The sequence below is a fragment of the Rutilus rutilus genome, assembly GCF_951802725.1.
Source record: "Rutilus rutilus genome assembly, chromosome: 12".
Classification (NCBI taxonomy): Eukaryota; Metazoa; Chordata; class Actinopteri; order Cypriniformes; family Leuciscidae; genus Rutilus; species Rutilus rutilus.
The window spans coordinates 8,434,775-8,445,207 of NC_140217.1; the positions used below are offsets into that span (position 1 = coordinate 8,434,775).

Consider the following 10,433-nt stretch of genomic DNA (forward strand, 5'->3'; position numbering starts at 1 on the left):
GAAGAAGCTCAAACAGTCTAGCTTTAGTTACAGCTGGAGAGAACTATCTGCAGAGAGAGAGAGAGAAGAGAGAGAAGAGAGAGAGAGAGAGAGAGAGAGAGAGAGAGAGAGAGAGAGAGAGAGAGAGAGAGAGAGAGAGAGAGAGAGAGAGAGAGAGAGAGAGAGAGAGAGAGAGAGAGAGAGAGAGAGAGAGAGGAGAGGAAGGGAGGGAGGGAGATAAGAGACCGAAGTGCTGAAAAGAGAAAGGATGAATGGAACAGGACCACATGTTGGGTTGATGTGACAAGCACGCATCACCAGAGGCTCATTCTCCAGCGCTGGTGTTCGGAGTGACAGGAAACCGGAAAATACTTCTAGATTAAACGGTAATGTATATGAGCACAACATAAACACAGAGTTTGATGTTCTACACTTTTTTTGAATCAGTCTAGCTACTGGAGCCACTAGTCTGAGAATTGAGGTTGCGTGCAATATGTGTTCATGTGGGAATGAAGCAGTGCGTAGATAGCATGTTTCGTGCGTTTATGTGGTGTTTTGTTTAAACCAGGACAGCTGAAACATCAGTGTGTTCCAGTCTCTCATGTGTTCTCATTCTTTCTTTCTCTCTCATTAAAAAAAGCAGCTGTAAAGTTCCCTCCTCTATTCTGAATCACAATCCATCTGCCCAAGGAGCTTTTAACATCTGTGTAAAACAACCATCAACAACGGTGTGGAAAACAGGAGGCTGTTGAAGGTGACTGTGAACATGTTGTCGATCTCAAACCGGAACCTTTTGGGCTGCACAGACCTGGAGTGCCATGGAACTCTTCAAATGGACTATCAGTTCCGTGAATTTATCGATGTCGCATTTGAAAAAATAGTCCTTTAATGGCCCTGAATGGGACGACTGCTGAACTCAGATCCTCTGGGATATCGACTGAGATTTTGAAGGACAAAAGCGCTGAACATTGGCTCATGGATCAGAAGGTGTCTCTGAGAAATGCAGTTCTCAATAACTCAATGGATTTCAATTGTAGTGAAGACAGAAATAGGTCGGTCGATTTGACCTTTAATGGCCAGAAGAACTGGCTGGCTCTTTTGATTTCGCTGGTCATAATCATCACAGTGACAGGAAACATTCTGGTCATCATGGCAGTGAGCTTGGAGAGGAAGTTACAGAATGCCACCAACTACTTCTTGAGGTCTTTAGCCATTACAGACATGCTTCTGGGTATCCTTGTAATGCCAGTAGCCATGCTGACGATACTCTATGGTGAGTTTCTTTACATTTTTACATATCATCATACATTTGCAGTAATACACAATAGAAGTCTATGCGGCAAGGCATTTCCTCAAAATAACTGTTAAAACAGACAAAGTTTTGAAAGTATAGCCTAAAGACATGAACATTATTCATGTTAACATAAGGCTAACGTACGGTGGCCCAGTAGTGCACAACACAACGAAATTTAAAAAGCAAACATAAGTTCACAACACAACGAAATGAATCCACAACGGAAATGAGCCACAACACAACGGAAAATGTACAACACAACGAAATAAAGCCGCAACACAACAGAAAATGTACAACACAACGAAATAAAGCCGCAACACAACGGAAAATGTACAACACAACGAAATAAAGCCGCAACACAACGGAAATGCCCCCGACCACTAGACCACTTTTCCATGCCACTGAGTCTAAAAAAATTTAACAACACCACTATTAGTTTTAACAGTATGTAGCTAACCATTGTATATCGACATTTATTAATTCAAAATCACCTACGTGCTCTAGAATGTTTTGACGCGCTATCAGCGCTTGATCCCTAAGGGAACGTCCGCCGATTCTTTCAAGTTGTTAAAACGTATAATTTGTATAAATTAAAATTACTTTTAACATTCAAAAACAGACATGTTCCAAATCCAAAGCTTGACTGTATTGGTAGTAGACTGACTTACTACAGCTGATTTCTTTCCAATACCTCCCTTTATTACAGTAAACAATTCTTTTTTAGGACATTTCTGTAATATAATAAAAGTTTTTTTTCTTGTATCATGTTTCAAAGGTTGAGGTTCCTATTAACCAAACTGACTTACAACAGGTGAAATTGTGCCAATAGCTCCCTATATGCACAGTACACAATTATTATTTTTTTTAACATTAGGCCTACTGTAATTCACCTAAAGTTCTTTTTTTTTCATGTCCCAAAGATTGTGATAGGTTCCTAGTGACCAGACTGACTTATTACAGGTGAAATTGTGCCAATACTTTCCTGTAATTCGGCAATTCACCTAATGATTTTATTTTTATTTATCAAATGATATTATTATAAATTATACGTTTTAACCACTTGGTGGAATTGCCAGACGTTCCCTTAGGGATGCGCTGTTGTAGCGTGTCAAAGCATTCTTTCATGATGTAGGTGATTTTGAAGTATATTTTATGTTGATATACAATGGTTACACTGTAAAAACTAAACCCTTTAAGACTGCCGACTCTATAGAACGAACAATGGCAAGGAAAACTAACTTTGCCGCAATCCGAGAGCCCTCTAGTGGTCGGGGGCATTTCCGTTGTGTTGCGGCTTTATTTCGTTGTGTTGTACATTTTCCGTTGTGTTGTGGCTTATTTCTGTTGTGTTGCGGCTTTATTTCGTTGTGTTATGAACTTATGTTTGCTTTTTAAATTTCGTTGTGTTGTGAACTACTGGGCCACCGTACTAACGTGATACAATGGATTACTAACCTTGCGATGCAAAGTTGTGTTCAGTCTTTCAACTCCCATCATTAAATTTTAAGCCAGAATAACTAATATGCACAAGGATAGCACAGAGAGAATGTTTACAACAGGGGTGTCCAATCCTGTTTTTTGTGATCTACCTGCCTGCAGAGTTCAGATCCAGCCCTGATCCAACACACCTGTCTCTAATTATCAAGTGCTCCTGAAGAACTTAATTAGCTGGTTCAGTTGTGTTTGATCAGGGTTGGAGCTAAACTTTGCAGAAAGGCAGAGCTCCAAGAACAGGACTTTATGTGCAAAATTGCAATAACGAATGTAACATTTTGCAAAAAAAGCACCTTTCCATCCAGTTGAAGAGAACAAAAACGTCACTTCCTGATAAACTCACTAAGGAAAATGGAAGTTGATGCAGTAGGAGAAGCCACTATATATAATAATGTTTATATATATAATATATTACTCCAGAGTGTGTGCAAACGAAATGCAATAAACGTGTTCCTGTCTTGCTTTCTGAGGCGGATGCCTGCTGTTTGGGAACGCAGTCGTATAAGACAGTTCTGGGAGGACGACAGACATTCTGGCAACTCAGGCATTTCAGAATGACCAAAACAGCATTTTAGATGCTGTGCAATGAGATCAATCCACTGGTTGGTCCAGTTATGCCGTCCCATTGCAAATCCACATGTCTTTTTCGATGCACATCGAGGAAATGATTCGTAAATGTGTTTCAATCGTAGTTTATGCACGTTTTCTTAACGGATAAAAAATGTACCCGACTCATTTGAGCGCATAAGGTTTTTATGAGCGTTTGTAGAATTTTTGCGCATCTTGGCGTTTCTAGGTAATGTGTAATACTTTTTGAATAAACATATTAATTAAATGTTTAACGCAATATTGTTTTTGCATCTGTCGGTACACGATCCGTTCAACCTGCACGATCCGTTCTACGCATGCGTATAATGGGATTTTAGCAATATTGCGATATATGCTTTACCTCATGTAAACACAATACTTAATAATGTGATAAGCTCATAATCGCATCAACTATAATCGTATTAAAACAGGGGGTGTACGCCGTTTTTAACCATGTAAACACTTGAATCGCACTAACTGAAGTGCGCGTGTGTTTTTGTAACGCACCTTAAGCGCGTATTCATTTTAAACTTGACATTAGGAAGTTTTCCCTGAACTCTGTCAACACGACTCACTGTCAGCAGTCTGCCTTCATCCAGAAACAGCTCAAATAACGTGACAGCAGTGTATAAAACTGTTACAGGCACCGACATAATATTTCTGTCTTCATCACGGCACAGAAAACAAAATACGTCCATAAGAACCCGTTTGTTATTTAACGTACGTAATTACGCGCATGCGTGAAACGGATCGTGTACCGACAACATCATTATTGTCTTGTTTTGCATTGAGATGAATCATTACTATTTTAACCAAAATAAGCACCAAATCAGCATAGTAAAAAAAAAAAAAAAAATAAAGTTTTTAAAATTAAAATCAAGCAAAGATTTACTTATTTTTACATTGTATAATAATAGTGGGTAGAAAAAGACTGTCAAATTAAGGAAAACTTTTTTTATTCAATTTTGGAAACAACATTTTGTCTGTCACTATTTATCTCACACAGTATATCACAACACAAGAGTCCAATTGCATACACAATAATGTATATACAATATTTATTGTAAAAATATACAATAATAATTTATAAAATTTATATAGCGCTTTTCTGGGTACTCAAAACACTTTACATATAAGGGGGGAATCTCCTCAACCACCACATATGTGCACGACGGGAGCCATATTGCACCAGAACGCACACCACACACCAGCTTACTGGTGGAGAGGAGACAGAGTGATGAAGCCAATCAGTGTATATATATGGGGATGATTAGGAGGCCATGATGGACAGGGGCCAATGGCCTAATTTGGCCAGGATGCTGGGGTTAAACCCCTACTCTTTTTTCCGAAGGACATCCTAGGATTTTGAATGACCACAGAGAGTCAGGACCTCGGTTTAACGTCTCATCCGAAGGACGTTGCTCTTTGACAGTATAGTGTCCCCATCACTATACTGGGGCGTTAGGATCCACACAGACCACAGGGTGATTTTTTAATATAATTATATAAAACTATTTTCTGCCATAATCAACACAACAGCATGGGTGATGCCATTTCTTAGCATAGATAGATCATAATTCTGACCTCTGTTATTGTCGACAACATGCCCCAGATGCTGTTGATAGACATTAAGTTGTTTAGAAGCCAGATCATTCCTTTAAACAACACAAGTTGTGTCAAATGGTTTTTTATTTGAGCTGTTTTACAGAATCAGCACTCATTAGATGTCTCCAGTGAGTTTCTTCCATGTCAAAGGTGTAAATTGCAAACTTTCTTGTGTTATAGCATTTGTATCTCTGGAAAAAGATGTATAAACAATAATTAGGCCTCCATACATTTTGCCGGAAGGTGATTTATTTCAGTGGATAATGAGTGTGTGTTGGACCGTCTGGTGTGTCCTAAATTAGTCTGCTTGTATTCACGCATGGGGAGAGAAATCCCTCTTCCTACTCCTTCCAGCGCTTTGATGAGAAATTAATTATGCAGTAACGATGCTGCGCTTTGGTGTGTGTTTATGCAGCAAAAATTGTTATGCTTCCTATTTGATGTACTGAATAGTTTGACCAAAGAGAATAAAACACGCCACTCCCTGTTTCTATCAGACGTATGTGTTTTTTTGGTGTTATGACAGCTGGCGTCGTATGGACAGAATTCTGATAACACACAGCTAAATTATTTATTTAGCTTCTTTCTTCTTTTACTGGTGGAGTTGATCATTTATAGATCAGAATTTGACATGAAAACCTAGACAAAACAAAGTCCGCCTAAAGCACTCATAACACATTGTTTCTAAATCAAACATGCAAACACGCAATGCAGAACTCATTCTGAGTGACAGCAGCTACAAGATCCTGTATCATCTTTTGCCCCCTGAAACAGGTTATTCCCGCATGATGTAATGTTTTTATATAACCGGTTGAGATCTGTTAAATTTATATGGCCTACATGAAACTCCAGGCACTGATAAAAACACGGTTCTCTGTTTCAGCTGAACCTGTTCTGAGAGTTCTGGGAGATTCTATGACTTCACAGTTCGAAGCACACCATTGAGTGTGATGGTGCTATTGATGACTTCCACTGTCTCATCAGCACCCCAGAGTCTTCTATTCTCTCATCTTTATTCCAGAACACATTTCTTTGTGTTTAGATTCAATCTGTAGACACAGTGGCTTCCAAAACATCATGTTCTTTGTAAGTCAGCAAACTAAAAGGCTGATTCTCATGAAATACAACACTTTATTTTGCCAGTGACTACTGGTACCCTCCTTTTTCAATATTAGTATTGGTGGTAATGGACTTGAAGAAGCAAAACATGTTTTGGATATGAAAAGTTCAGATTAACAGTAATTATGTATTAGCACAGTTGTGTGTCAGCAATTTCTAAACATCGCAGTTCTTGCTCCTGTATAGTGCAGATTCCATTTAAAAGGGTTATTTAATATGTTTTATTTTACCCTGAGGTCCAATTATGATGTAAGTAAAGTTTTTGGTAGCACTTCATATTACAGTCCTACATACTATGTACTTATTATAGTAATTACAATAAATGGGTAATAACTATAGGTACTAACCCTGAACCTACCCCTAAACCTAACCTTAATGCATGTAGTTACCTTATATTAACCAGTACTTTCTTAGGTAAGTACACTGATGTCCCGTAAGTGCAGATACTGTAAAATAAAGTGCAACCAAGTTTTTTGTACCCCTAACAGCAAACACACACTTTACAACTTTTCACCTTCTCTCTGACCCTTAAAATTAAAAGTCTGTTTTTATTTCGTTTGCTGCTGTTCCTTAAGACTCTTTTAAGACCATTTGAATGCCCTCTTTGCATGCTAAATTAATAATAGTTGTAATATATGAATAATGTATATAAACTACTGTTGAAATGTTTGGACGATTTTAAATGTTTTTGGAAGAAGTCTCTTATGCAACATTATGATGTAAAAAGAATAAAAAAAATTTAAGATTCTGCACTAGCCTATACTTGTAGGTCACTAATCAAAAACAAGTAAATTTGTGGTTTCGACAATGTGAACGTCCTGTGCAAAAAAGTCAGATTTCCTTGCTCCATGAAGGATAAATGTTGACCAATGAATATTCAATATTATATGACTGTAACCAATGACACACAAGTATTTGCTTGTCCCGAATGTGACACTTTTTGTGTCTCTTGTGTGTTAGGTTACACCTGGCCACTCCCCCAGGCCTTATGTCCTATCTGGATCTACCTGGACGTTCTCTTCTCCACCGCCTCCATCATGCACCTGTGCACCATCTCTCTGGACCGATACATCGCCATCCGTAACCCCATCCACCACAGCCGCTCAAACTCTCTTACTAGAGCCAGAGTCAAAATCACAGCAGCCTGGACCATCTCTGTGGGTAAGTTCAAGATCGCTCAAAGCCAGTAGGAAATTGCTTTCCAGCTCATTTCTGAAATGCTAAACAACTGAGACTGCATCTATTAGGACTGGTATGCCAAACCATAGCACCAAGCTGTCTTCTTACTCTCATTTTGTCTCCATCTGTCTCAAGTTATCTCCATGCCTGTCCCAGTTCTCGGCCTGCACGATCACTCCAAAGTCTTCCGGAATGAAAGCTGCCAACTGATGGACGACAATTTCGTTCTGATTGGCTCTTTTGTGGCGTTCTTCATCCCGCTCATCATCATGGTCGTCACCTACTTCCTCACCATCCGTGCTCTGCAAAGCGAAGCGACTTTGTGCCTGGACCAACTCGTTGTGCGGCCAAAATGGTCGTCCACTATACTCCTCCCTCGTGGCTCGCTCTCCTCCGAGCGTCTCTTCTCGCGTTCGTCTATCTGCCGTGACAGGGCTTCCAGCCGTCGCTCCATGCAGTCCCTCAGCAATGAGCAGAAGGCGTCTAAAGTGCTTGGCGTGGTCTTCCTTCTGTTTGTGATCATGTGGTGTCCGTTTTTCGTGACAAACGTGATAGCGGTGGTGTGCGGCTCGGCGTGTGACGAAGATTTGGTGGGGGGACTGATGAACGTGTTTGTTTGGGTGGGTTATCTGTCATCGGCGGTCAACCCTTTCATCTACACGCTCTTCAATAAGACTTACCGTGCCGCTTTTGTCCGGTATATGCGTTGCCGCTACCTTGAGGAGAAGAGGCCTCTGCAGATGATGCTTGTCAACACCATCCCTCCTCTAGCGTACAGTACCTCCGGGATATCCTTGAAGGTGGAGAACTCATTAAGGAAGAGGGCAGAGGGCAGCCGGTCTGGGAGCTTCTCCAACACAGATAGGTCAAACTCTGGAAACACACAAAACAAGCAGGAAAGGGATGAGGAAGTAAGCCATTTGTGAGACTAGAACCAGACTCTAGAGGGTTTTTAATTATGGCTCACATCAACAGACCTTAGAGACTGTCTTTTTGAAGGTGTAAAATCGTGAAAAATGAAGTCTTTTATTTTCATGTGTCCACCTGTGCAGCATAGCACAGTCAGCAGATGGTATTACCTACGGCTCAAAGCCAAAAGAGAAGACAGATGCTTTAAATTGTTCCAACAGCAATAAAGTTTCACAACTCTCTTTGTGGGACTCACACCACAAATTTCTGTTTATTTTGTACAAGATTTGTAAAAAACTCACTGTATATGTTTACTTTACACAAATATCCACTGTAGGAATGAAATACGTCACTTTTCTCACTTTATCTTGCCTCTGGTGAGGAATAGTTTTATGTTCATTAATTTATTATAGATTGTATTGTGAAGACCTGTTCATGATATGTGGGTAGATTAAATAAACCGTGCAAGGATGATTTGGTCGCTTTCTTGAGACAGACTGGTTTATGGTCTGCAGAGGCGGACAGAGTACACAGCTTCATTACTTGAGTAAAAGTACAGATACCCCTTGCTAAATTTTACTCAAGTACAAGTAAAAGTACTACAGTCAGATGTCTACTTAAGTAAAAGTACTGAGTATCAAGAGTACAAGAGTACATTTTCTAAATATTGCATTACTACTGCCACAGTGCTTACATTGGTAAACACAGCAAACACTTGAAGCGAAAACTATCATTAACTTGTTCAGAAAATTGAAATAGTCTGGCGAGGTGGGGCCACGGGTTGGCACATTCCCGGGATGGACCTGCTGCGTCTTCATCCATTGTTTCGTCCATGGTTTGTCTCTTATCTAAATCTGACCATGGAGTTGACTTTGGCAGAAAGCTGAAGGTGATTGCTGATAGGCTGTCCCAATCAGTGGCGCCTGCACAATCCAATCACGTTTGAGAGGGAAACAACAAATTGAGGGTTTCCGAGATTTTTCTTTTTTTCCTTTTTTTTTTAGAAGAAATAACGGGTACTCACGGTTATGGATAGAAATGTAGCGGAGTAAAGAGTACAATATTTGCCTCTCAAATGTACTTGAGTAAAGTCATGAGTACTCCCCAAAAATGATACTTGAGTAAAGTACAGATCCCTCAAAATTGTACTTAAGTACTGTACTCAAGTAAATGTACTCCGTTACTGTCCGGCTCTGATGGTCTGTTCAAAAGAATGGGATTTGGCAAATGAACTCGCAAACGATTCACCTCGAATCATTAAATGCCATCTGAATGAAAAACAAATGCAGACAAAGTGAAGGGGGAGGCCAATAACAGACCAACTTGAGACACTGAGGAGTGTTAAATGAAAGTGTCTAAACAGCACTTGACTTTTCAATTTGGCAGACGTGCAAAACATTTTGTTCTCAACAGATTTGTTTGGACATAACATGGCAATTTTGGCAGGTGAGTGCCTTGTGTCAACAACCTGTATATCAACAAGGGCTGTATATCACCAAATAATTGTAATTACCCTGCAAAAAAAGCAGTATAAACCAACATGAATTCCATGTTGGTCCAGGCAGGTTAAGGCTGGTAAGAGCTGTTATAGTGCTGGTCTAGCTGGTGGACCAGCATGGTCATGCTGTTCTCAAGTAAAATTCAGCTTGTGAAGCTGGTTTACCAGTACTCCCACTCCCCATGCTGCGGACCAGCAAGCAGCAGCCAGCATCCCCGTGCTGTTCCCAGCATGCAAAACATGCTGAGGGTAGTCTGGAAAGGCTTTTTAAATGACTGCATAATTATATTGAGTATGTAAAAACTTACAGCCTTTATACTATATTATGGAAAAATAATTATGATATACAATGATGGATGATTTTTGGACTTCATTTATCATTCTACCAAATGCCAGTGTGTGTGCACTGGTTGCATTTGTAGGTTGCATTTTTGTAAGGGTTTTCTGTGGCTACAGATGTCATTGCTAATTAAAGACAATTGAAATTTCATGACAGTCATGTGACTGTGATGTGAGAGGTCAGATTATCCATTCATCTAAGCAACGCAATACAACGTGGACATATACTTCTCTGACTCTAAAGCCAATGTACGGATCCACCTGGTGTACAGTATGGGTAAGGTAAGATCTGGCGTAGTAGTAAATCTCTTAGATTTAAGAAGCTTCTTTGGCCAGAACTTCAGACTGAAGATAGGCCATAGGTTTGAAAAATGTGATTCTTTGTGTCAGAGTTACTGTTAAATTAAGGTTGAACCATAAAAGACACTG

The 10,433-nt window shown here is 39.8% G+C and overlaps 1 protein-coding gene across 1 annotated transcript; it reads left to right on the forward strand.

The window, feature by feature from the left end:
• Positions 1-260: 260 nt before the first annotated feature.
• htr2ab (5-hydroxytryptamine (serotonin) receptor 2A-b) lies at positions 261-8,640 on the forward strand. Its single transcript, XM_084427101.1, has 4 exons — positions 261-365; positions 623-1,252; positions 7,040-7,240; positions 7,394-8,640. Exons 2-4 carry the CDS (start codon positions 868-870, stop codon positions 8,182-8,184), a joined length of 1,377 nt encoding a protein of 458 aa, XP_084283227.1. The 5' UTR covers positions 261-365; positions 623-867; the 3' UTR covers positions 8,185-8,640.
• Positions 8,641-10,433: the final 1,793 nt, after the last annotated feature.

What these genes read in the sequence shown, in the direction of transcription:
- htr2ab (XM_084427101.1), top strand. Translation starts at nt 868, where the DNA reads ATGGCCCTGAATGGGACGACTGCTGAACTCAGATCCTCTGGGATATCG. An exon ending in CATGCTGACGATACTCTATG is followed by an intron (nt 1,253 to 7,039) that starts GTGAGTTTCTTT and finishes CTTGTGTGTTAG; the next exon opens with GTTACACCTGGCCACTCCCC. An exon ending in AGCCTGGACCATCTCTGTGG is followed by an intron (nt 7,241 to 7,393) that starts GTAAGTTCAAGA and finishes ATCTGTCTCAAG; the next exon opens with TTATCTCCATGCCTGTCCCA.